The 27,441-nt window shown below is 40.3% G+C and overlaps 1 protein-coding gene across 5 annotated transcripts in view; it reads left to right on the top strand.

Moving 5' to 3' along the window:
- Ahrr (aryl-hydrocarbon receptor repressor) overlaps positions 1 to 27,441 on the top strand; it is an 81,214-nt gene that overhangs the window by 33,810 nt on the left and 19,963 nt on the right. For all 5 annotated transcript variants that reach the window (NM_001317351.1, NM_009644.3, XM_006517050.3 and 2 more), the window contains one exon: positions 953 to 1,050. Coding sequence is in view for 1 of the 5 variants with exons in the window: in NM_009644.3 (NP_033774.1) it covers positions 953 to 1,050 (98 nt within the window). In the remaining 4 variants the exon portion in view is untranslated. The remainder of the gene's footprint in view (positions 1 to 952; positions 1,051 to 27,441) is intronic.

Raw genomic sequence — 27,441 nt, 5'->3', positions numbered from 1 at the left:
CAAGAATTGCAAAACAATAACACCACCCCTGGGCATCAGGGATTGCCAAGGCCAAGCCTTGTGACACAAAAACGATAGAACTTTGATTCAAATGCTACTTTTATTTCTGAATAATATACACAACAAACCCATCCTTTTCAGCATGAGGTGAGCTGTGAACAGGCAATGAGATTACTTTTAAGAATGCTGTGCCCTTCAACAATGGAACTTTTTGTCTGGGACTGGGTATCCTGGAGGGTAGAGGGGGAGTCAGCTTGCCATAGACTCGAATCCAGCTTAGTAAGAGAACATTGAAATTTCCATCCCAAAGCCATCGAACCAGACTTGGATAGGGGTGCCAGGAAGGTGGGCATCTTCATAGGTCTAGGAGCAGTTTTTTGAGGGGGTGAGCATCCTCAAGGGACTTCCTTTACCTCCACGTCAGGGCATTTTGTCTGCTCCCTTCCAGGGGAGATGAGGGTATGGGAGATGGGTGGACTGAGGGAGCCTTGGCCTAGCCTGGAGGCAGATGACAGACCAGCTATCTTCCAAAGGGTAACTACCAGTTTGGTATTGGGTCTCAGGAGGTACTTGCAGGGACCTTGGGATCCTTGTTCATAGAGGGGACCTGGCAGGAAGCCACACATTGTCTCAAGACTGGTTAGATGGGAGAGCTAAGAGCTGTTTCCAAGATGAGGCAGAATACTACATGAATTTGGGTACATTTCTACATTAGGCACCTTCCAGGTCCTTGCTGGCCTAGAGCTTCAACTGGCTCTACCTGCCAATAATACAACTTTCTAGGACTTCATGGTGACTCTGCATATCCTGCTTAGGACAATAACAGCCCAAGTTGGACATATAGCAAGAACAATGGGGTAAAAGCCAGGGAAATACAAGAAACATGTGACTTAAGAACCACCAGCAGGCCTGAGCTCTGCAGAGAGCTTATTTGTTCATTCTTTTCTGACAGCCTTGCAGGAGACATGTGTATGGTCAGCTCCAGCCCTGTCACCTGAAGAACACTCATACAGAGGGTTCCCCGTGCAGGAAGGACGGCTGCTGCTGGAGGTAAGTGCACACTTCATTGCAATGCCACACACGCATGCTATGTAGTGTGTGTGTGTGTGTGTGTGTGTGTGTGTGTGTGTGTGTGTGTGTGTGTGTGTGTTTCCTGAGAAGAAGCTTAATGGCACCAAAATATCTTCATGAGCTGTTTGCCAGACTGGTCTAAGACTGCTTAAGCTGGGATCTGTGGGTAGAGATCAACTTCACGATGGCGTTGAGGGTTTCATCATCCTTGTGCTAAATCTGCGCCTCATTTGTCATCCCATACTCTCCAGTTTCACTCACTGATGAAAGAACATAAATATTAAGCCATGTATTTTCCAAATTAAAGACTAAAAAGAGTCAATGTTGAGTTTCTATGTGGATCATCAGGCGTCCTGCACAAATAGGGCCTGACAATTCTTGCATCTCAAACTGGCATTCAGGCTTGATGGGAACTTCCATTAGGTGGATCTTTTTCTCATCTGAGGTGAACCCCAAGGTTCTTTGGTGTTAGGATTTCTCTGAGCTGTTCAAGCTTGGTCTCTTACATCTCAGGAGATGATCACAGCAGAACATTCTTTGACATTGGACACGACATAGGGCACAGTTGTACTCCTATGTCCCCCATCCTCACTGGGCCAGGCCCGGGATGAAAGAGGGGGAATATTGAGAGCCCATAGAAGGGATAGCACCTTTCAGGGCGACACCCTCGAAACTCTTACGTTTTTCTTTAAATTAGGAAATCTTATGCACATATACAGGAAGAAGAGGATAGCGGACAGCCAGGTGCCAGGCTCCATCCTTAGAAGGTTGGCTTCGACTTATCTGCCTCCTGGAAGGGCTTCTGCACCTCGTCTAGTGTCTCTGATACGCTTTGCTTCTTATGCTCTCCCAACTCCGCCATTTCTAGCCAATCTATGTGAACTATGGTTGAAGAACAGTGATCTGGGTCTACCTCAACCACAAGCAACTCTGAGACATTGTATTCTTGGCATTTCCCACAGCATCCAGTGGGTTCTGGGGACACCCAGGGTGCCTAAGGGAGACAGTGTCTGGGGCTTGGGTGAGGAAGCATCTCTAAGTTCTATTACTTCTAATGAAGAGTTTGTGTTTGATGAATTTATAAACCTTACACTTTAAAAAGATACACAGGATAGGCTAAATAGGTGGCTCAGAGGTTAAGAGTGCTTGCTGTTTTTCTAGAGGAACCTGGTTCAAACTCCAAGTACCTATATGGCAGCTCACAACTGTTTGTAAGTTGGAGTCCATGGAGTCTAACGTCCCCATACAGACATACATGTAAGCAAACCACCAATGCACATAAAAATAAAATAGAAAGGAATCATTGAAAAAAATTAAAATACACAGGAGTCACGTGCTCAAAGGGGCCGACACATAGCAAGCTGTGCTTGCTCAGAATACCCTGTGATCGGTTTCGGCTCTTTGTAGCTCAGTGTGGATGGACCCCAGTGGGACTAACATCTTTTTGGGGAGCACTGTCCTTCAGTTGAAGAAATGTGCAACTTTATCACTTACCATTATGTGCTAAAACAAAAAGCACATTTTAAAGCATTATTACTTTTTCCTCTGGTATTGATCTTTCTGCCACTGCTAGTAAAATCAGAGCTTTAAAGTGTATCCTGGTTTGAATTTTATTCTTAGAAAAAGGTAATTAGCAAACCCCCTTAAATATCTTTTCAATTAACATTGATTAAAACAATTCAGACTCATAAAGATCATCCTTAAACTGAATTGGAAAACACATAGCATGCACGCAGCACCCAGGATACTTAAGTTGTCTGACCCAACAGCTCTAGCTCTCCTGTTCTGTCTCCCTCCTCATGTCTGTACTTCTCTCTCTATCTCCCTTTTAGGCTCCACACCTCCACCCACACTTTGATACCTCACTGCCTCCCTCTACTCCTCTCTCCATGTCTCCAGCTGTGCTTTGTTTGGAACCAGGCATGTTATTTATGTGGATCTTTCTTTCATTCCCAGGACAGGGACTTCAAAGTACAAGGCTAAAGATGCTTTCAGAGGGTTCCCATCTCTACATGTCCTTGAGTTTCCTTGGTGTTCTCTCTCTCACTTGACGTCCTTTGGTGTGTGTGTGTGCCTACGTGCATGCGTGTGTGTGCTGAAATTTCATGGTTTGAACTAGTATTTCCTTGTGGCTGAGGGTGCCAAGCAGCCCTTCTCTGTGCCCATGTATCATATTTACCAAACTGTTCAAATCCTTTGCACATGTAAAGCTATACTTTTTGCCTTCTTACTGTTAAGTCTAGAGAGCTCATTCTGAACACCTCTCCTTTGTGAAATTTGTGAAAGTTCTTTCCTAGTCTGTGGTTTGTTTTTCATTCTCTTGACAGAATGATGTACAGAGTAAAAGTGGTTAATTGTTAATGAAGTCATTTATTAATGTTTCTTTTTGTTGGTCATGATTTTGGTGTCACATGTCAAAACTATCCCAAGATCACAAGGTTTGTCTTTTATCTTTTGTCCAAAGTTTTAAGTTATTTTTACATTTATTTATTTACTTACTTACTTATTTATGGTGTGTGTGTGTGTGTGTATGTGTGTGTGTTGGTGTGTGTTGTCAGGGCATGCTTGGGGCGGTGAGAAGACAGCTTCAGGGAGTCCATTCTTTTCTTCTACCAGGAGTCCTGGGTATCATAGTCAGGTTGCCATGCCTGGTGGAAAGCACTTTACTTGCTAAGCCATCTTACTGATCCACTCTTCAAAGTTTTGTTAAGTTTTACATTTTGCATTCTCTGAATTTTGTCTGGTATATCAACACGGCCACACTTCCTAACTCCAGTCGAAGTAAGTAAAATTGTTCTGGACACCAGATGACATGAATTTTTCCCGTTGTGTTTTCTTTCAAAGTTGTATTGCCAGGATTGGAAAGATGACTCAGTGATTACGAGCACTGAACATTTTCCCAGAGTCCCTGAGTTCAATTCCCAGCATCCATATGGCAGCTCACAACCATCGATAGTCTGTACTTCTGTGAGATCCAATGCCTTGTCTGGTATGCAGACGGACACGCAGACAAAACACTGATATACATAAAATGCATAAGTACATCTTTTAGAAAGATTGTCTTGCCTGTTTGAGTTTCTTTATCTTTCCACATACATTTTATAATCATCATGTTGATGTGCATAAGAATGCCCACGATGGCTGGAAAGATAGCTCAGTGGCTAAGAGCATTTGCTGTTGATGCAGAGAATATGGCTTTGGTTCCCAGCATGCACATGGCAGCTCATTGGTAACTGAAGTTCCAGGGGATCGATACCATGTTCTGGGCCTCCATGGGTACTTTCTGCACTTAACACACACACATGTGCTTACTTAATACAGGAAGCAAAACACTTGCATACATAAAATAAATCTTTAAAAAATTCTGCTATAATTTTGACTGCAATTATTAAAGCTGAAGTCAATTTGAGTGGACCCCTGAATAGGATGTGTGTCTCTGTTTAGGTCCTTAATCACTTTCAACAGAGTTTTACCATTTTTCATCTCATAGGTCCTGTCTATGTTAGACGTATAATTAGGTATTCAGTGGTTTTTGTTGTTTCTATTTATGGTCTTTTTTAACTTTAATTTTTTGTTGTTGGTTGCGGTAAAATATGGAAATGCAGTCTGGTTTCTAGTCATGTATTACATGACTACTACATTAGTTAAGTAGTTCTGGAAGCTTTTTTTTCACGGATCTCATGGAATTCTGCTTTACTTTGGTTATATTGTATGAAGACAGAGATATTCTGCATTAAAAAGGCTTATCAGTTTGGGGTCTCTTGCCTGGGAAAGACTATTTCATTCTCAGCATTCATTAGTTTCTATAGTTCTTTGTCTACGGTTGAGACCCCATTATCATATTAGCATGTCTATTGGTGTTATCCTCGTATAGATCTCGTTTAGGCAGCCATGTTGATAAGATTTCATGGGTGCATCTTCTCTGACATTCTAGGAGATGCAACCTCACAGCAAACTTCCTGTGCCCCAGCTCTTACAGTCTTTCTACTCCCTCTTCCACAATAGTCACTGATTTTTAGGTGCAAGAGTTGTGTTGTAGATGCACCAGTTGGGGCTGGGCAGCAAATGATCACTTTTCTCTTCACTTTGATTGATTGTGGCTTTCTGTAATCATCGCCATCTGTTGCAAAGAGAGATTTCTTGATGAGGGGTGAGAGCTACACTTATCTATGGGTATAAGAACAAATATTTTAATGCAGTTAAGAATTTATGGAGGCATATTTTTCCTCCATGAAGGCATGGAGGCATGGAAAAAGTTTTCAGGTCAGAACCAGATGTGCTTGCTATCTATCTATCTATCTATCTATCTATCTATCTATCTATCTATCTATCTATCTATCTGTGTGTGTGTAATACACAGTTTTAGGCAGATAATATGATTTCATATGAATTTTCAGATATTTTTACTGTTATTTTAAGCTCCTTCATCCTTCTGTATTTACCACCCTCTTGATGCTCTATTTACAAGTCTCTTCCCCTTGCTCTTTTCATTTCTCCTTTGAAATCACTTATACCTTGCTATTCCCCTCTCTATTGTTCCCCAGCACTATGGTGCTTATTTAATTTCATAGTTTTATGTTACTCCAGGTTATGCATTCATCTCTGAAGATTTGGAGCTAAGTGCCACAGATGAGACAACATTTAACAAGTGTCTCCTTGGGTCAGGATTACCTCACTCAGTATGATCTTTTCTAGTTACATCCATTTACCTGCAAATTTCATGAGTTCATTTTTTAAAAACTGAGTAGAATTCTATAATGTGTATTGTTACATATTCACTTTCCATCCATCAGTTGAATGACATTCAAGTTGTTTCCATTTCCTAGCTCTTATGAATAGAGCAGCCATGTGGAGTAAGATGCCGAGTTCTTTGAGCATATACCAAACAGTGTTACAGCTGGGTCATTTGGTAAATATATTTTTAGTTTTTTGAGAGTTTTCTATGCTGCTTTCCATAATAGTTGTACCAGTTTGCACCAGTCATACCACTGCCACCAGCAGTGAATGACAATTCCCCTTTTCCCACACCTTCTCCAGCATTTATTGTCAGATGTCTTGTTGCTCTTTGCCATTCTGACTGGTGTAAGATGAAGTTTCAGATTTTGCTTTGATTTGCATTTTCTTACTTCTATGGACAATAGCATGTAAAGCTATTTCTTAGCCATTTTTTTTCTTTTGAGAATTCCCTGTTCAGATTCCAAGCTCATTTTTTTTTAACAGATTTCCCCCTTTGCTTTATCTTAGTTTGTTACATATTGTGGATATTAGTCAGATGTATAGTTAGCAGAGATCCTCTCAGTCTGTGGGTTTGCTACTCACTCAGCTGAATGTTTCCTCAGCCCTGCAGAGGCTTTTGGTTGTGTGAAGTCTTACTTGTCAATTGACGGTCTCAACTTCTGAGCAAATGGGTTCCTATCCAGAAAGTTCTTTCCTATACCAATACCCTGTATGGTACTATGTTTTCTGTTATCAGTTTCAGTACATCAGATTTCACACTGAGGTATTTGAGTCATTAAAAGTTATTTTGTGTGTGTGTGTGTAAGGTAAATAATACGAGTCTACTTTTATTCTTTTATCATGAATGCATATTAGGTTTTGTCAAAGTTTTTCTGCATCTATTGAGATGATCAGATAATTTTTGTCTTTAAGTACATTTACCTGATTTATTGTATTTATTGATTTGCATAAGTTGAACCATCCCCGCATGTCCAAAATAAATCCAACTTGGTCATGGTGGATAATGTTTTTTGATGTATGTTCAGTTTGCAAGTATTTTATTGAGAAAAATTAAATCTATGTTTAGCAAGGATATTGGTCTGTAGTTTTCCATTTTTTATTGTGTGATTACCTGATTTTGATATTAGAGTAATACCAGCTTCTTGAAACTTGGGACTGCTCCTTATGGCTCTGCTTTTGACTAGTTTGACTAAGAAGTGTTGGTTGTAGGTTTTCTTTAAAATTCACAGAATTCTGTGAATCCATCTGGCTCTGGACTTCATTTAGTTGAAAGGCTTTTTATTACTATTTTAATTGCCTTATTTATTATGGGTCTGTTTAAGTCTTGATCTCTTCTTGGTTTAATTTTGGTGATTTGGCTCAATCTAGAAGTTCATCCACTTCTTTTGATTTTCCAACTTAATGAAGTATAGGTCTTAAAAACAAACCCTTATAATATTATGAATATCTTTGGGGGTATTTTGTAATGTTTCCCTATTCGTTCCTGATTCTGTTAATTTGGGTCCTCTGTTTCTTCCTTTTCTTTCTTTCTTTCTTTCTTTCTTTCTTTCTTTCTTTCTTTCTTTCTTTCTTTCTTTTTCTTTCTTCCTTCCTTCCTTTCTTTCTTTCTTTCTTTCTTTCTTTCTTTCTTTCTTTCTTTCTTTCTTTCTTTCTTTCTTTCTTCCTTTCTTAGTTGGGCCAAGGGTCTGTCAATCCTGTTTATCTCAAAAACTCAGCTCCCAGAATTGTTGATTATTTTCTTTCTTTCTGCTTCGTTAATTTCAACTCTGATTTTTATTATTTCGTCCATCTAATGAATTTGAATTTGGTTTGTTTTTGTTTTTACAAATTCTTGGTTACATCATTAAACCATTTGTGTCTTTTTAATTTTTTTTTTTAACTTTAGTCAGTACAACTGTAAATCTCCTTTGAAGGACCACTTTCAGTATTTCCCAAAGGTTTTGTTGAGCTTCATTTTCTTCAGTTCCAGAACATTTTAAGCTTCTTTTTTGATTTCTTCCTTGACCCATTCATCATTCAGTAATGAGTTGTTTGATCTCCAACAGTTTGTATAGTTATTGGCAGTTCTTTGCTGTCTATTTTAAGTTTTTGTTGCATTGTGGTCAGATAGGATTCATGAAGGGGAGGATCAGATAAACTCTCTGGGCAAATCCTGGTGAAGGGTGTGCAGAATATGTCTGGGCAGAGAGATTACAATATTGTGTGTGAGAGACCTGGAGGTTGTGGCGTGGTGAGCTAATTGAACCAAGGTTGGCCAAGATCTTTGGAGGTCACTGTCATCCATTACATGCAAGTACCAAATAGTGTTGGGATTCTGCATCTAAGCAAAGAAAGACAGAAGAAGGAAGGAAGGAAGGAAGGAAGGAAGGAAGGAAGGAAGGAAGGAAGGAAGGAGAAAGAGAGAGAGAGAGAGAGAGAGAGAGAGAGAGAGAGAGAGAGAGAGAGAGAGAAATATTCTAACTGTACAGAAGTTTACTGAAATGTATGGAAATTGAATTGAATGGGTTAATTTTAGTGTTGTTTTTTATTTGTACTTTTTCATTAATGAATGAATGAATGAATGAATTTGTTTATGTGCACTTTGCTTCTAGATCACAGCACCCTAAGAATGTAAGCCAAATATGATATGGTTATTCATGATTTTAATCCCAGAATTTAGGAAGCTTAAGCAGTATGACATGGAGTTCAAGGGCAGTATCAGCTACATTGTGAGTTTGAGTTTGAGTTTCATGAGACTCTGTCTCAACAAAACAAAGCAGAGATGGGTGCACTAGCATAGACGGGAGGCACTACTGTATTTAGCTTTCTATAATTCATAGTTACTCCTTATGAACAACACTGCTTTCTCTTGTGCACTATTACCGGCAGCCACATATCTCATGCCCTGCTTCAGATGTACTCAGTTGGACTGGTTCCTACTGCTAAACCAATAGAATCCAGACAGAAGCAGGGCCCACTCTTACCTGCTGTGTTGGATCAACTTTCTCAGATCTGACAAGCTCTGGGTCAGTGCTGCAACTGGCCACTGCTGGTTCATTAGCCATACCTGCCTCTCCAACAGCTGATGAAAGGACCTTATGTTAGGTAAAGTTATAGATTCTTGCAAGGAACAAATTTGTTTCACTAAATTTGGACCCAGAGCTTGCCAAATCAGAAAAGGTTGATTCAACTCAAAATGTATGGGGATGTCATTATCCATTCTCTCTTGTTGTAATTGAACCTTATAGATCAAGTGGTTTATGAATAATATTTATTTAGCTCATGATTCTGTAGACTGACAGGTGCAAAGTCAAGAAATCACATCTGGCAAGAGCCTTTTTGCTGGTGGGAACCGTGCAGATATCTGAGAAAGTTCAAGGTATTATTATATGGAAGGTGGGTAGATGATCCACTACTGAGATAAAAGGCTTTATGGTCCATTACCACTTCCTATTAGCTCCACCTGGTTCCACCTCTACACCACATTGTAGGATTAAATTTAACTTGATGCTTGGTGGATACGCCTAAACTTAGCACAATTAGTGAGAGGATAAGTTATTAGAAAGTGAAGGACAGACATTTGCTAACTCCAGGCAGAGAGGTTGCCCAAGGCACTGAAGGGTTCAGAGTCTGCGGGGCCTGGATCTTCTGGGAAGTCTGTGCTGACCTACAAGTGTACTGAAGATATTTGGAAAGCTAGGAAGGCTGGTGTTGGGCAAACCTGGCATCTCAATGACTGGCTGAGGCTGAAGGAGTCAGCAGCTGCCTGCTATATGAATACATAATGAGTTCAAGAGACCAAGGGGAGCACAGACCCGGTCTCTGCAGGGCAGGAAACTTAAGCCTGTCTCAATGGTGGCTCTTCACTTTCATTGGAGACTTTGGGCTCCACAAATCTTTTAAGGTGTTGGACATTTGGCATTCGGTTCAGTCTGTCAGATGATAAAATTATGCCTCAGGGTTATTTTGACTCCTCACTTCACAGGGTATCTTTCTGTCCTTTCTGTTTACCTTTTTCTAAGTTAGCTTCTTGCAGACAGTGCACCAAAGGACCCTCTTCCTTAAGTAAGCTTTACTCTTAGCAGTGACTATACTGCAGTTGTTTCTTATAGTTGGGCTGGTTTCTGTTGTCATATCTGCATTTTCTTCTCTTTACACTTTCTTTAGTGTCTCTTCTGACACTCCAGTTGACTGCTGAGCCTTCATGTGGTTTGTGTACTGTTGTTCTTACCATACTTTCTTGTTGTTGTTGTTGTTGTTGTTGTTGTTGTTGTTGTTGTTCTTCTTCTTCTTCTTCTTCTTCTTCTTCTTCTTCTTCTTCCTCTTCCTCTTCCTCTTTCTTCCTCTTCCTCTTCTCCTCCTCCTCCTTCTTCTTTTAAAATTTTTTTTTCTTATCGTACTTTATATGGGAATTCTCTCAGGTACCTTCTGAGAGCTCTTAGACTTTCTGACTCTATCCTGAGCCTCAGGTTGATTTCATGTAGACCACAGGTTCTTGTCTTCATTTCTGTCTTCTCTTTCTGTATTGACACGATCACTGTGAAACCAACCAGAACCTTTGGTCATTTTCCTGTCTCTCCCCATTGCCCAGATCTGCCTCTCTCTAGAAGGCTTCTTCAGGGTGTCAGCACTGTGGGTCTTGATATGAAATCTTCTAAGGCAGCCTCAAAGCAAACCAGAAACTGTTGTTCTGTGTTATAGTTGGGTAGCCCTTTGGTAGATACAGGATGTAAGGTGTAAAACCTCCCTCAACTTTTATAGTATGCTGTTTTGTTGGTAGTGTCTGGTAGTCTGAATCCTCCACACTGGTGCTTTTGCTCTTTGAAAGTTTTTTAACATTTTCCTTTGCCTTTGTCTTCCTTAAACTTTGCTATGATGCATCTCTTTTTCTTATTTACCCTGGTTGTCCCCTCTAACATCTTCAACTCTGAAAGTTTTTGCCTTAATTCCTGGTTCTTTGTTTATTTTTAGGAGTTGTGCTATTCAAGGATCATCGCTATCCTAGGAAAACACCTAGAATTTCTATTTTTTTTTTGTACAGTCGCCCTTCCCTATGCACACAGGCACAAGAGCTTGCTGTTCATCTTCCCACTATGTTCAGGTCCACTGTGTGTATATCATCACATTTCATACCTAATATTTTCATTTTTATTAATACCTAATATATCATTTCTTGTTCTTGTTTTCTTTTGCTAAAGTCTCCCTCATCTTTTTAGTTGTTATTTATAGTCACCCTTACATCAATTCCTTAGCTTGATCCATATATGTCACATAGGTTTCTTTGCTTTTGCTCCTGGGATACCAGACAAGGGACCTATGCCTGGGGACACTGGCCAGCCCTCGTCTGCTGGATGGGTTGAGGAAAGTATATGGTCAGGGCAGCCAGCTTCCTGAGTGAGTTTACCTATGAAAAAGAGGCTTGCAAAGGAGTCCTTCTCTGCAGGGGTCCCCTCTGAAGGCTGTTTGCACAGTACTGCTGTGGCAGTAGATCTGTAATACCAGCTTCCCTTTCTCTGAATCTTGTCCTTGTGGGCAGGGCCCAGCAGTCAGGGATGATCTTAAACCCTCTGGCAAGGGGCAGGAACATGATAATTTCCAGGCTGTTCATTATCAAATTCCCAGCGTACACGATGGCTTCCCACACCTCAGTTCTAGACAGCCTCAGGTGCCTGAGCTTTCTTGGCCTTTATGGGATCCAGCCTCCTCCAGTATGACTGAACTGAAGGTGCATGTTATATTTTCGTGTTTAAAGGAGGTTTGCACAAATGAAGATAATGAGTGCAGTCTGGGAGACTTTCTGGGTAGGAGACTTTGGATATCAGGACCAAGACTGCCATGGGTCCTTGAACTGGCATAGCAAAAGTCCTCTGGTTGCAAGTGGTTTGTAAAAAGAAAGATTTACTGAAATACATACTCAGATGAAGGGAATCTCACAAACTCCTTGAAAGGGAGAGTCCTGCAGAACCCATGGCTGCCTGCCAGGTTTTAGCTGTCCTCTGTCCACTCTGCCTCACAATGTAATACAGAAACAGTTGTGGCATAACTGTATATGTCAGGGAGTCACAGCCATGCACCAGGCAGAAGTTCTCTGAGCTGCACCAGTATGTTCTGTAACTTTTAGATAAGCTACCACAGACCCTTCAGACTCCTGAAAGGAGGTTCATAGATAGACTCCAAGTACCTCCAGTACTTCTAGTGTAGTAATTTGGAGAAAACTATTTTGGAGTTGTTCTTCTGAAGAAAGATGTCAAAAACCCACCTTCCCAGTTAGGATGTCTTCCTGGGGCCTTGTAGGCAGAACTGACGTTTGACTCATGTTCCATGTAAGTGACCATGTACTGGTCACTATGAAGAAGACTGAGGGTTAGAGCCAGAAGGATAAGAATCCCCTTTCTCCTACCTACTTAGCTTCTTGGTACAGATAGGAGTCCATGGCTAAAAACTGAAAATATAAAATTTCAGAGTCTTCCAACCAACACTAAGAAACTCCAGGGTACAGAAAAAGGGAACGTGGTAAGAAAAGGACCAGGAGAGTGGGGCAGACCTGCCAGGATCTGGGAGAGCCATGCTTGAAGCTGAGGACCACGATTAGAGCCTGTCCTCTATTGGCTGGGCTGATGAAGGTGATAGTCTGTGCCACTTACACTGCTCACTCAGCTTCTAACCTGCTCTAGGTTAGCTGTAGACCTTTCCACCAGTAGGACAGAACAGAGCCCAAGGGATGGCTGACAATGAAATGAGTGCGGTGCTTCCAGCGCTGTCCACACCTGCTGTCTCTGCAGCCACAGTTAGTTAGTATGGTCTCTCAGGAACTGCTTTCAAGTGCCCTAGCTGCTTCATGGAAGAAATTCAAGGCTGCGTTTACTATTTGTGGGATCTATAAACAGCCATTTATTCCACTCCCCCGGCTAGAACAGTGCTCGCACGCACGCAAGTTCCATGCCACAGCCCCTGCGAGTGATCTGGCTCCAGGAAGCTCAGCCAGCTGCCCCAATGCCTGCCCAGTGCTGCTCGCGTGACTAGGGCCTGTTGCTGTGCAGTAACCATGGCAACAACTCCCAGAGGGAACGACTCGCTCCAACTTCCCCTAATGCCAAGGGGGAGACATGAGAGAAGCTGTTGAGAATTGTTCCCTTTTCCCTCCTTTTTTTTTTGTTTTGTTTTGTTTTGTTTTTCTTTTTTCCTCTGCTGTGACCTTGACAAAAATAATCTTTGAAGTACTTGTTGGCTATTTTCCTGCCATGGGACTGGAAGAAATCAAGATAGCCAGAGTTCGCCAAAGGAAGTACAACTTCTCAAAGTGCTGGCCTCTCTGTGTGCAGAGGGTGGGAGGAATGCCAAGACAGAGCAGAGGTGCCATCAGGCCACTGACCGTTGCCTGTACCTTGTGGCAGGTGCTTCGTGCTGTGACTTTTACATTAAACATGGACGACTTTTTTTCCCCTTAAAAAACGCAGACTTTAACCTTAGGGCTAAATCCGTTTTTCCACTTGGAAAAGTGATCTCATTTTCCATGTACCGTAGGTTTTTTTGTTTTGCTTTGCTTGAAAAAAAAAAAACTTGTAGGGATAAAAAGAGAAAGAAAAGAAAAAAATTCATGATGCATATTTGAAAGATGGTTCCACATGTGTAAAAGAATTTGGCATGACAATTCTGGACCAGAAAGTCAATCTGATATTGAATCCATATGATCCCACAAACAGCATTTTATAGTCTTAAAAAAAATTCTGCCTTGTGAGTTAAAATTAAGATTGTTTTTGCTTGTGACTAATCTCATAAAATCTTTTTTAAGAAGACATTTTATATACTCAAGTCTTGAAATTTTCTTTGGTCTTTGAACTATTATTAGTAGGCTATCATGAGTACGTGGCAAGCACTGAGCTGGGAAAAGCTGTTGCAGGATCTGGAGAGCACAACTGAGCTACGTCTTTGTCCAGTGGGCTCAATACTAAGGACATATGCTCTGGCTTAGCCTGCTACACATCTGCCACTCACCTAAGAGAGAGGGGGGTGCCCAACACCATGATAGCTGCCTAGAATAGCCATTCTATCAGAGGTGAGGGCATTCCCCTTCATAGTTCACCTACTTGTTGCCCTGTTGGTTTTGTTCTCACATAATAGCCTAAGTTCTCATGCAGTATGACGCCTTAGTCTCTAACCACCTCTCAGTGCACTTCCCAGTGCATTTCTCCCATGTCTGTCTGGATAGGAGGCTGCAGCAAGCCTATGGGTTGGGTGATGAATAATAGCTAACAATGCAAATTATGGTGATTTTGGTCTCCCAAATTCTGGACAGAATGGACTGTTTCTAAGGTATGGACCAGATGGAAATGATAGCTCTAGGAACTGAGCACTAGCCTAGGGCAAGCTTACCAAGCCTACCCTAACCATGCTGGCTTCAGATTTCCACCCTTCCATAGCCTCAGCTCTGCCCTCACCCACTCTAGCTGTGCCCAGATCCAGCTAGACAGTAGGTGGGAGTGATACAGGGTCTATCAAACTTGGACATATTCCTCACTGAGGTCAAATGTAGGCAGAACAAAAACTCTGGGATCTCATATCAGCACACTAGAGATGTGGGTCAAAAGTACTAGATGCCCCTTTGTGAAAAGCATGCTAGTCATGAAGGCAGCAGCGTGACAATCAAGCTTCGCTGCAAGTTTCTAGACTGCAGGAAGAGCTAAGTGTCAAATGGACCCTCACCGCACTCTGAACCTTCTTTCTCCAATTGGCCTGCACTGCTCACACCCACATTCTCAGAAGCCCTCCTCACCAAGTCAGAAGGAGAAGCCACCCAAGTGTCTATCAACAAATGAATGGAAAAACAGAGAAACAGGATTTTATCAATCTAAGATCCTCTGCACAGTGAAGGAAACAGTCAATAATGTGAAGAGACGGAACACAGAATGAAAGAAAGCATCTGAAAAAATATACATCCAGTGAGAGGTTAATGTTTAAAACATATGAGACTCGACTATCAAAAGGCAAAACAACAACAAAACCAACCAACCAACAATAACAACAATGGTTAAAATATGCAAAGGAGACCAAAGTGTGGATACTTCATTCCTCCTTAGAATAGGGAACAAAACACCCATGGAAGGAGTTACAGAGACAATGTTTGGAGCTAAGATGAAAGGATGGACCATCCAGAGACTGCCCCACCCAGGGATCCATCCCATAATCAGCCACCAAACCCAGACACTATTGCATATGCCAGCAAGATTTTGCTGAAAGGACCCTGATATAGCTGTCTCGTGTGAGGCTATTCCAGTGCCTGGCAAATACAGAAGTGAATGCTCGCAGTCATCTTTGGATGGAATACAGGGGCCCCAATGGAGGAGCGAGAGAAAGAACCCAAGGAGCTGAAGGGATCTGCAACCTTATAGGTGGAACAACAATATGAACTAACCAGTACCCCCAGAGCTCATGTCTCTAGCTGCATATGTAGCAGAAGATGGCCTAGTCGGCCATCATTTTGAAGAGAGGCCCCTTGGTCTTGCAAACTTTATATGCCCCAGTACAGGGGAATGCCAGGGCCAAGAATTGGGAGTGGGTGGGTAGGAGAATAGGGCGGGGGGGGGGAGGGTATAGGGAACTTTCAGGATAGCTTTTGAAATGTAAATAAAGAAAATATCAAAAAAAGAAAAACAACAACAAAAACAAAACAAACGAACAAACAAAAAACAAAAAATATGCAAAGGTAGTGGTGCTTGCTTTTAATCCCAGCACTCTGGAGGCAGAGGCAGATCTTTGTTTGAGGTCAGCATGGTCTGCCTAGCCAGGGCTACACAGAGAAACCCTGTCTTGAAAAACCAACCAACCAACCAAACAAACAAATAAATAAGCAAAGACCTAGATAGACATTCCTTAGAAGAAGATATACAGAAGTTAATAGATATAAGAGTGCTTAGTCACTAATCATCAGAGAGGTACAGATGAAACCCACCTGAGATGTCACTTCACCTAAGTGATGAAATGGCGTTCAGCCATTGCAGAAAAGAGTATGAATGTTCCTCAAAAAACTAAAAATGGAGTTACCATATGGCCCAGCAATCCTCCTAAAAGGGTGTGTATCTGAAGAAAATGAAATCATTATGTTGAAAAAATATTTATACTCCTATATTTGCTTCAGCACTATTCACAATAGCCATGAAATGGAAACAACCCAGTGTCCATCAACAGATGATCTGATGTTAAAGTGTGACACATATATACAATAGAATATTAATTCAACTATAAAAAGAAGGCAATCTTGTCATTTGCAGTAACTTGAGTGAAACTGAAAGACCACTCAGTAAAATAAGCCTGGTAGAAAAAGAAAATCATTGCATGGCCTCACTTTTCTGTGGAATCTGAAAAAGTGGAATTCACGGAAGGGGAGATTCGAATGATGGTTGCCAGGGAGCAAGAAAGGGATATGACATATGCTGCAAGGTAGATGAACTTTGAGATTGATATGCAATGTAAATAATCCAGTCACAGATGGATAAATGCTGTGTGGATTCACTTATGTGTCTTGAGAAGGGCCAGAGTGTAGACAGAGGCTAGATGTACTAGGTTACCAAGGCTAGAGGCAGAGAGTTGGCATTTAGTCGTGACAGAGCTCAAAGTTTTAGGGGTACAGGGTACTTAGATGAATGATGGTGGTCACAAATGTTATGAATTGGGGGGAGGGTATAGGGAACTTTCGGGATAGCATTTGAAATGTAAATAAAGAAAATATCTAATAAAAAATGTTGTGAATTGTGCTGAATGTCTTTGTGCTGTGCTGTGCTCTTTAAATGGTTGAAATCATGAGTTTTGATTTTTTTTTTTTTTGGTCATAACGTTAAAAGATTTTTTTTTTGAAAGTTAAAAGTATAACTCTGGAAATACAGCTAAATAATGGGCTACTCACCTAGTACATAGAGGCTCTGAGTAATTTACTGTCATCAAACACACATGCACACACACACACACACACACACATAAAGTTATAAAAAACCTGTCATTTAAAAAACCGCTAGTTTTTGAGGCCATGAGATAGCTCAGTGGGTAAAGGTTATTCCCACGAACCCTAATGGTCCTAATTCAATACCGAGTACCCAGGAACACAGGGTAGTATTGACTCTTGAAATTTGTCCTCAGACTTTCACATAAGCACCACGATGTACATACAAAATAACTACATACAAATGGAAATATTCAGAATCTAACTATGGGTTGCTACCCCACAATGGAATCATGAAACTTAATGTGGAAGCTCTGAAAAATTTACAATAAAAGTGTCTGAATAAAAGGCTTGCTTGGTGACCAAAAATTAATTTGAAACCAGACATGTAAGGAATTTGAGCTATTTCTGACAGCACCCTCTTCTGCATCTCACAACTCCACGGCAGCCTTGGTTCTGAATACACATTTATACTTTTCAGTCTATATGCTACCATTTAAGACTATTATATGTTATAAAGTGCAGTGTTTGTATTATACATACAGAATTTTCTGCTCTTACAGAAATGTGATGTTTATTTACATTAGACAAAATCTCTTGGTATTTTCTGACTGTCATTTTCAGCATGTAAGTAGCAAATCAGTATTGTAGATTGTCTCGTGTCACAATGTTTGATTTTTAAAATTGCTGCTCAAGTTGCTGGTTTAAGTTTCACAAAAAGTCATTAAATGAGCTTTTTTCCTACATAATAACTTATTTTTTATATTTTTAATAGTTTATTTTTTATTCACTTTACATTTTATTTAGACTGTCCAATTTTCCTGGAGTATAGGCTTTTGAAGTAATACCTAATGATTCTTTGAATTTCCTCAATGTTCATTGTTATGTCTCCCTTTTCATTTCTGATTTTGTTAATTTGGGTACTGTCATTCTGTCATTTAGTTAGGCTAAGGTTTTGTCTATCTTGTTGATTTTCTCAAAGAACTAGCTCTTGCTTTTATTGATTCTTTGTATTTTTCTCTTTGTTTCTAATTGCTTGATTTCCACCCTGAGTTTGATTATTTCCTTCCATCTACACCTCTTGTGTGTGTTTGCTTCTTTTTGTTCTAGAGCTTTCAGGTGTGCTGTTAAGTTGCTAGTATGAGATCTCTCCAATTTCTTCATGAAAGCACTCAGTGCTATGAATTTTCCTCTTAATACTGCTTTCATTGTATCCCATAAGTTTGGGTATGTTGTTCTTAATTATTGAATTCTAGAAAGTCTTTGATTCCTTTATTTCTTCTTTGACCCAGTGGTCATTGATTAGAGAGTTGTTCAATTTCCATGTTTATAGGCTTTCTCTTGTTTCTTTTGTTGTTGAAGTCCAGCTTGAATCCATGATGATATGATAAAGATGTCGGGGTTATTTCAATCTTCTTGTTTCTGTTGAGATCTGCTGTGTGACAGAGTATATGGTTAGCTTTGGAGAAGTTTCCATGAGGTGCTGAAACTAAGTATATTCTTTTGAGTTTGGTGTAGATATCTGTTAGATCCATTTGTTAATCAACATCTGTTAGTTTCATATTTCTCCATTTACTTTCTGATGAGCTGTTCATTGGTGAGAGTGGGGTGTTGAAGTCTCCTACTATTAATGTGTGGGCTTTGATCTGTGATTTAAGCTTTGGTAATGCCTCTTTTATGAATGTGGGTACCCTTGCATTTGGGGCATAGATATTCAGATTTGAGATGTCATCTTGGTGGATTTTTTTTCTTTTATGTACATGAAGTGTCCTTCTCCATCTCTTTTGATTACTTTTGATTGTAAATCTGTTTTATTAGATATTAGAATGTCTACTCCAGCTTGTTTCTTGGGTGTACTTGCTTGGAAAACCTTTCCTCAGCCCTTTATTCTGAGGTAATGTCTATCTTTATTGCTGAGGTGTGTCTCTTGTATGCAGCAGAATGATGGATCCTGTTTATGTATCCAGTCAGTTAGCCTGTGTCTTTTTTATTGGTTAATTGAATCTATTGATATTGAGAGATATTAATGACCAATGATTGTTAGTTCTTGTTATTTTGATGTTGGTGATGTTTGCGCGTGCATGCGTGTGTGTTTGTGTGTGTGTGTATTCTCTTCTTTTGGTTTTGCTGGTATGAAATGAATAATTCCTTGTGTTTTCTTTTGTTTAGTTAACCTCCTTGTATTGGAGTTTTACTTCTATTATCCTCTGTAGGACTGGACTAGTGGAAAGATATTGTTTAAATTTGGTTTTATCATGGAATATCTTGGTATCTCCATCTATGGTGACTGAAAATTTTGCTGAGCATAGTCATCTGAGCTGACATCTGTGGTCTCTTAGGGTCTACAAGACATCTGCCTGGGTCCTTCTGGCTTTTAAAATCTCTGTTGAGAAGTCAGGCATAATTCTGAAAGGTCTATCTTTCTATGTTACTTGGTCTTTTTTTCCTTGCAGCTTTTAATATTTTTCTTTATTTTCTGTACATTTAGTGTTTTGATTATTATGTTGTATGAGGATTTTCTTTTCTGCTCCAATCTATTTAGTATTCTATAAAGCTTCTTGTATGTTTATGGCCATCTCGTTCTTTAGGTTCAGGAAATTTTCTTCTATGAGTTTGTATTTTCTGGGTCTTTAAGCTGGGGATCTTTTCCTTCTATTCCTATTATTTTTAGGTTTGGTCTTTTCCTAGTGTCACAAATTCCCTGGATGTTTTGTGTCAGGATTTTTTTATTTAACATTTTCTTTGGCTGATATATCAATGTCTTCTATGGTATCTTCTATGCCTGAGATTTTCTCTTCCATCTCTTGTATTTGTTGGTGATTCTTGTGTCTGTAGTTCCTGTTCTCTTTCATAGATTTTCCATCTCCAGGATTCCTCAGTTTGTGTTTTCCGTATCGCTTCTATTTCAATTTTCAAGTCTTAGACAGTTTTTTTTTGTTTTTTGTTTTTTGTTTGTTTGTTTGTTTTTGTTTTTTGTTTTTTTTTCATTTCCTTCACCTGTTTGATTGCATTTTCCTGTATTTCTTTATGTTTGTTCATTTTCTTTTTAAAGGGCCTCTACCTGTTTGGTTGTATTTTCATGTATTTCTTTAAGGAATGAATTTCTCTCCTCTTTAAAGGCCTCTATTATCTTCATAAGATTAGAGTTAAGGTCATTTTCTTGTTCTTCAGCTATGTTAGGATATCCAGGGCTTGCTGTAGTAGGATAGCTGGGTTCTGGTGGTGCCATAATGCACTGGCTTTTGTTGTTTGTGTTCTTACATTGGCCTTTAGCTATTTGGTTGACTGGCCTAGTAGTGCCTTATGGCTGATGGCCTCTGGTTATCCTGGGTGGCAGCAGGCCTCCAGGGAAGCATGCAGAGCTGTGGCCTGAAGAACGAATGTGTCCTACCTGTTCTGCATCTCTGCTGAGAGCAAGCAGACCAGAGAAGGCAGGCCAAAGTCTGTAATGGAAAGTCTGCAGCCTGTGTTTCTCATTAGGACAGCAGATGCCTCTAGACACAGGACCAGAAGGGGGAACAGCTAGATCTGGGATGAATGTTGTGGTTCCTAGTCCTTTCTTTGGGTACCCATACACTGCTGGTATACTACCTGGAGAGGAAGTCAGGAATTAGATTTAAGGTTGGTGGCTCACCTTTCCCATCAGGGTGTCTGCAGCTAGGCAGAAAGGGAAAGGCAAAACCCTGCACAAGCAGGATCTGGTCTGATTTGGGGAGCAAGTGTCAAATACCTGAGCAGCTAGAGAAGAGAAAGTTTTTTTGGGGGAGACTTAAGCATGCCCCTTTTAGGCAAATGCCTTCCCTGTGGCAATATTTAATGAAGCAGCTCTCGGAGACAATCCTTGTTTATTCATATGGCTCTATTGGTGGGGGATGTGAGTGGATACATTTTATTCAGGGTGAACCACGCATTATATCCCTCTTGGGGGGAGGGTGTGAGAATACCCAGGAAGAGAAGGTCATCGGCTGAAGGCTTAGGGTACCGCCTCATTACAATGGGGAAGTATTTCAGGAATCTCAAGTGCTACCTGAACAGGCTCTTCCTGGGAGAAAGTAAGTTAACCTATAATCTTAACCAAGGCTACGACATCCTTTAAGTAGCGGTGTGGGGTGTTTGAACTCCCCAAACAAGGTCAGAGAAGGAGAACTCCTGACAATGAAGTAAAACCTCCATATAGTACCATGCCCCATTCGGTCAATGGCAAGCCCACCTCACAGTTGCTGGACTTGCCTAGGGACCCAGCAGGCAGGGTCTGGAGACCTGTAGCCATACAGGACAACCAGATGTTGACTGGAAGATGAATGAGGGTTTTAAGAAATGCTTCAGTCGGTAAGAATGCTTGCTGTGAAAGCAAGCAAGCCCAAATTCAAATCCTTAGCACCCATGTAAAAGCTGTGCATGGCATGTGTGCTTTCAACATCACCCCTCCCCCCAAATACTGATAATGTGGAGCTAGTCAGATACTGGAAGTTTTCTGTCTGGTTACCCTAGTCAAAATGTTGAGCTTTAGCTTCAAGTCTCACATCCAACGTTCTTCTCTGGCCTCCACACGTGTTCTCTGTCTTTGTCTCTGATATACTATCTGAATAAAGTGACTATGGTAATAGTAAGAAAGAGATTCTCCATGTAATTGAGGAATGCACATATCGTGCACAGATTTTGTTGTTGCTGTTTGTTGTTTATTTTTGTTTTGTAAGAAAATGTTGGAAAACCTTCAAGAAACAGTTCAGCCATGCCAGGCAAGAAGTATGAGAAGCCAGCCAGCTAGTTTTATTTTTATTTTTTATTATCTATAAAGAATTCTCAGGTATTTTTCTTTAGATCTGTGATATAGTTACCAATATTAAGCCAATCTTACATTCCTAAAGCAAATATACTCAGGTTATCAGGCTTGGTGCCAAAGGACTTTAGCTGTGGAGCATCTTGCCAGTACTTGTTATTTTTAATCTTTTTGAGACAGAGTCTCACTATGTGGTCTTTGGAACTCACTATTCAGATCAACCATTATGATGTCTGAAACTGAAACCTTGAACTATACTTGTCTCTGCCTCCTAAGTGATAGGAATTAAAGGTGTGGGCTACCATGCCTTAAACATGTAATCTTTTAAATCATAACTATTAAGATGATAAAATGACATCACTCTGGTTTGATTTGCATTTCCCCAATATCAGTGATGCTGTGCACTTTCTGTAAACCTGTTGGCCATTAGCTTGTATATTTTCTTTCCAAAAATGTCTACTAGATCCTTTGCCTATGTTTAAATCAGATTATTTTTCTTTCCACTATTGAATTGTCTAAGTTCTTTATATATTATAGATATTAATCCTTTGTCAAAATGTAGTTAGTCTGCAGAGATTTCCCCGTTGTGTCTTCTGCCTCTGATGAGATTTTGCTGTGCAGAATTTTCATGGTTTGATAGAATTCCACCTTATTTTTATTTATTTATTTATTTATTTATTTATTTATTTATTTATTTATTGCCTGTACTTTCCGGGTCTGATCAAAAAGTCTACAGTGAGCCAGGCAGTGGTGGCGCACACCTTTAATCCCAGCACTTGGGAGGCAGAGGCAGGCAGATTTCTGGGTTCAAGGCCAGCCTGGTCTACAGAGTGAGTTCCAGGACAGCCAGGGCTACAGAGAAACCCTGCCTCCAAACAAACAAACAAACAAACAAACAAACAAACAAACAAACAAACAAAGTCTACAGTGATACCTGGACCTATTCTGTCATTACAAGAAAACCTCGTTTTTCTAAAGGAAGCAAACAGACATTTTAAAACAAAAAGATTATGGTTGTGGTATATTCCATACTGTTACATCATTTTAAATGTCCGTTTTAATAAAGCAGGAAATGATTAAGTGTAGAAAGTACCAGGAGTGGATTTCTGGGCTCTATGGAGGATGTATGTTTGATTCCACAAGAACTGACAAACAAAAAGTGGATACTGTGGTAGTTAGATTTTTTCTATCACTTTTGTTAAGTTATATATTTCAAAATATAACCTGTTTTATTACATTTTTAATTTTCCAAATTTCACACTTAATATCTACCTATAATCTCTTTAAAAACTGTAAGATTTGTAAATTTCTGACTTTTGAAACTTGCATTTTCCTTGAAGACTCTTGTTGGAGATTTTCACTCTACATAAAAATTGTAAAAAAAAAAAATGCAATTTTCATATTGTAGGTGACCTCTGTCATTTGCCATAAGCCACTTTCTTTTCATCTATTCTTATTCATTCATTCATTCATTCATTCATTCATTCATTCACTCATTCACTCATTCATTTACTTTACATCCCCACTGCAACTTCCACTCCCTCCCCACCTCACCTCCTCTCATTCCCCTCCATTTCTCTTCAAAGAAGGGGAGGCCTCCCCTAGATATCAACCCATCTTGGCATATCAATTCACAGTAGGACTAGGTACATCTCCTGTTGAAGCTAAACAAGGGGACTGGGATTCGAAAGCAGGCAACAGAGTCAGAGATAGTCCCTGCTTACCCTGTTAGGGATCCCAAGCTGCACATCTGTTACTATGTGTCGGAGGACTAGGTCTGTCCTATGTGTGCTCTCTGGTTAGTTGTTCAGTCTCTGTGAGCCCCTATGGGTCCAGGTTAATTGTTTCTGTAGGTTTTCTTGTAATAGCCTTGACCTCTTTGGCTCCTTCAATTCTTTTCACCCCCTTCCACAAGATTCCCTGAGTTCTTTCTAACTAATGTTTGTCTCTGGGACTCTGCATCACTTTCCATCAGTTGCTGGGTAAAGCCTCTCAGATGGCAGTTATGCTCCTGTCTGCAAGTACAGCATAATATCATTAATAGTGTCAAGGGTGGACTCTCTCTCATGGCATGGGTATCAAGTTGAGCCAGTCATTGGTTGGCCATTCCCTCAATTTTTGTTAAGATCAACAATAAGTGGGATCACACAAAACTGAAAAGCTTCTGTAAGGCAAAGTATACCATCAACAGGACAAAAGAGCAGCCTCCAGAATGGGAAAAGAGCTTCACCAACCCTACATCAGACAGAGGACTGATATCCAAAATATACAAAATACTCAAGAAATTCTTTAACCCAACTAAAAATTGGAGTACAGAGCTAAACAGAGAATTCTCAACAGAAGAATCTCTAATGACTGAGAAACACTTAAAGAAATGTTCAACATCCTCAGTCATCAGAGAAATGCAAATCAAAACAACTCTGAGATTTTTATCTTACACTTATCAGAATGGTTAATATAAAAAACTCAATTGACATCTCATGCTAGTGAGGATGTGGAGCAAGGGGAACACTCCTCCTTTGCTGGTGGGAGTGCAAACTTGTAAGCCATTTTGGAAATCAATTTGTCAGTTTCTAAAAAAAACAAACAAACCTGGGAATAGTTCTACTTCAAGACCCAGCTATACCACTTCTGGGAATATACCCAAAAGATGCTCCCACAAGGACACTTGCTCAACTATGTTCATAGCAGCTTTATTCATAATAGTTAGAAACTGGAAATGACATAGATTTCCATCAACTGAAGAATGGATAAAGAAAATGTGGTACATTTACACAATGGACTATTACTCAGCTATTAAAAATAAGGACATCATGAAATTTGAAGGCAACTGGATGGAACGAGAAAATATCCTGAGTGAAGTAACACAGACTCAGAAAGACAAACATATGGACTCACTTATAAGTGAATATTACGCATAAAGTACAGGATAAACTTTCCATAGTCCACAGACTCAAAGAAGCTAAGTAAAAAGGAGGGCCCAAAAGAGGATGTTTGAATCTCACGGAGAAGGGGAAATAAAATAGATATTGGGGTTGGGAGGAGAGAGGGAACTGGGTGAGAGAGGGGGTGGAGAGGGGTACTAGAGGGGTCAAGTTTGAGGAGGATGAAGGGAGAGAAAACTGGAATCCTGAGGGGAAGGAGCATCTCTGGGAGGAGCTAGAAACCTAGGACAGTGGAAACTCCCAGGAATCTATGAGGTTGATCCCAGCTACGACTCCTAGCAATAGGAGATATAGACCCTGAAATGGCCACCTCCTGTAACCAGGAAAGATTTCCAGTGGAGGAATGGGGACACCAACCCAGCCAAAAAAATCTGATCCACAATTTTTTTCTGCCTAAAAGCTAGACAGGGATAAAGAGGGCCATAAACCATTCCACTGATTCCACTTACTTTTATTTCTTCTTCCTTCGGCTTCCATGAGATACAGTTAGCTTCTCTTCAGTTTTTGAAGTGTGCTTATCTCTTCTTTCTTTTGTAATAAACATTTCAGATTCCCGGGATTCATTGCTGATATTTCTGCAATTACATGCTTTGAGGCTCACCACATCTATTAACATGTATAAACACTCACAGAGAAATTGGTACATGACGTGCATAGGTCATTTGCCAAACAGTCTATCAGTAAATGCATGGAATGTTTTTAATCTTACTAATAATCAAATAAATAAAAACTATGAAAACAAAATCTAATTTATCACCTAACGAACTGACTTGAAAAAAGTGGGAAGTACCTACAATATTAAAAATTAAAGGAAATGTGTTACAAGGAGATGATCTCCAATTATCTGCGTTTCAAAGCTATACACTGAAACATTTATGAATAACACTGTCTAGGTGATTGAACACAGTCTTCAGATTCTGCACTACCCAGGTTGATACAGACTATTTTGATCTCACAGGGTGAGGTGAGATTAAGATATTCTACATATTGTGCTTGATGCTCATGAGATAGCCCCCACACTATCTTTTTCATGTGACAGAGATAAATAGGTAGATACAGACAACAAGTTTATAAATATAGAATAGACAGATAACAGATGAAAGATATGTTGGGAAAATGATAGGCAGGTAGGTAGGTAGATAGTTGATGGATGGATGGGTGGGTAGATGACAGACACAAATACTCACTGGTGGTGACAGTAAGTGACTCTGAGTATACTGGATACCTTTGTTAGGGATATTTCTTTTTTTTTTTTCCATTTTTTATTAGGTATTTAACTCATTTACATTTCCAATGCTATACCAAAAGTCCCCCATATCCACCCACCCCCACTCCCCTGCCCACCCACTCCCCCCTTTTGGCCCTGGTATTCCCCTGTACTGGGGCATATAAAGTTTGCAAGTCCAATGGGCCTCTCTTTCCAGTGATGGCCGACTAGGCCATCTTTTGATATATATGCAGCTAGAGTCAAGAGCTCCGGGGTACTGGTTAGCTCATAATGTTGTTCCACCTATAGGGTTGCAGATCCCTTTAGCTCCTTGGCTACTTTCTCTAGCTCCTCCATTGGGAGCCCTATGATCCATCCATTAGCTGACTGTGAGCATCCACTTCTGTGTTTGCTGGGCCCCGGCATAGTCTCACAAGAGACAGCTACATCTGCGTCCTTTCAATAAAATCTTGCTAGTGTATGCAATGGTGTCAGCGTTTGGATGCTGATTATGGGGTGGATCCCTGGCTATGGCAGTCTCTACATGGTCCATCCTTTCATCTCAGCTCCAAACTCCGTCTCTGTAACTCCTTCCATGGGTGTTTTGTTCCCAAATCTAAGGAGGGGCATAGTGTCCACACTTCAGTCTTCATTCTCCTTGAGTTTCATGTGTTTAGCAAATTATATCTTATATCTTGGGTATCCTAGGTTTGGGGCTAATATCCACTTATCAGTGAATACATATTGTGTGAGTTTCTTTGTGAATGTGTTACCTCACTCAGGATGATGCCCTCCAGGTCCATCCATTTGGCTAGGAATTTCATAAATTCATTCTTTTTAATAGCTGAGTAGTACTCCATTGTGTAGATGTACCACATTTTCTGTATCCATTCCTCTGTTGAGGGGCATCTAGGTTCTTTCCAGCTTCTGGCTATTATAAATAAGGCTGCTATGAACATAGTGGAGCATGTGTCCTTCTTACCTGTTGGGGCATCTTCTGGATATATGCCCAGGAGAGGTATTGCTGGATCCTCCGGTAGTACTATGTCCAGTTTTCTGAGGAACCGCCAGACTGATTTCCAGAGTGGTTGTACAAGCCTGCACTCCCACCAACAATGGAGGAGTGTTCCTCTTTCTCCACATCCTCGCCAGCATCTGCTGTCACCTGAATTTTTGATCTTAGCCATTCTGACTGGTGTGAGGTGGAATCTCAGGGTTGTTTTGATTTGCATTTCCCTGATGATTAAGGATGTTGAACATTTTTTCAAGTGCTTCTCTGCCATTCGGTATTCCTCAGGTGAGAATTCTTTGTTCAGTTCTGAGCCCCATTTTTTAATGGGGTTATTTGATTTTCTGAAGTCCACCTTCTTGAGTTCTTTATATATGTTGGATATTAGTCCCCTATCTGATTTAGGATAGGTAAAGATCCTTTCCCAATCTGTTGGTGGTCTTTTTGTCTTATTGACGGTGTCTTTTGCCTTGCAGAAACTTTGGAGTTTCATTAGGTCCCATTTGTCGATTCTCGATCTTACAGCACAAGCCATTGCTGTTCTGTTCAGGAATTTTTCCCCTGTGCCCATATCTTCAAGGCTTTTCCCCACTTTCTCCTCTATAAGTTTCAGTGTCTCTGGTTTTATGTGAAGTTCCTTGATCCACTTAGATTTGACCTTAGTACAAGGAGATAAGTATGGATCGATTCGCATTCTTCTACACGATAACAACCAGTTGTGCCAGCACCAATTGTTGAAAATGCTGTCTTTCTTCCACTGGATGGTTGTTAGGGATATTT

Source organism: Mus musculus, chromosome 13, assembly GCF_000001635.26.
Source record: "Mus musculus strain C57BL/6J chromosome 13, GRCm38.p6 C57BL/6J".
NCBI classification, from domain to species: Eukaryota; Metazoa; Chordata; class Mammalia; order Rodentia; family Muridae; genus Mus; species Mus musculus.
Note: the sequence above shows the minus strand (reverse complement) of the source record. Positions and strands in the feature narration are given on the sequence as shown.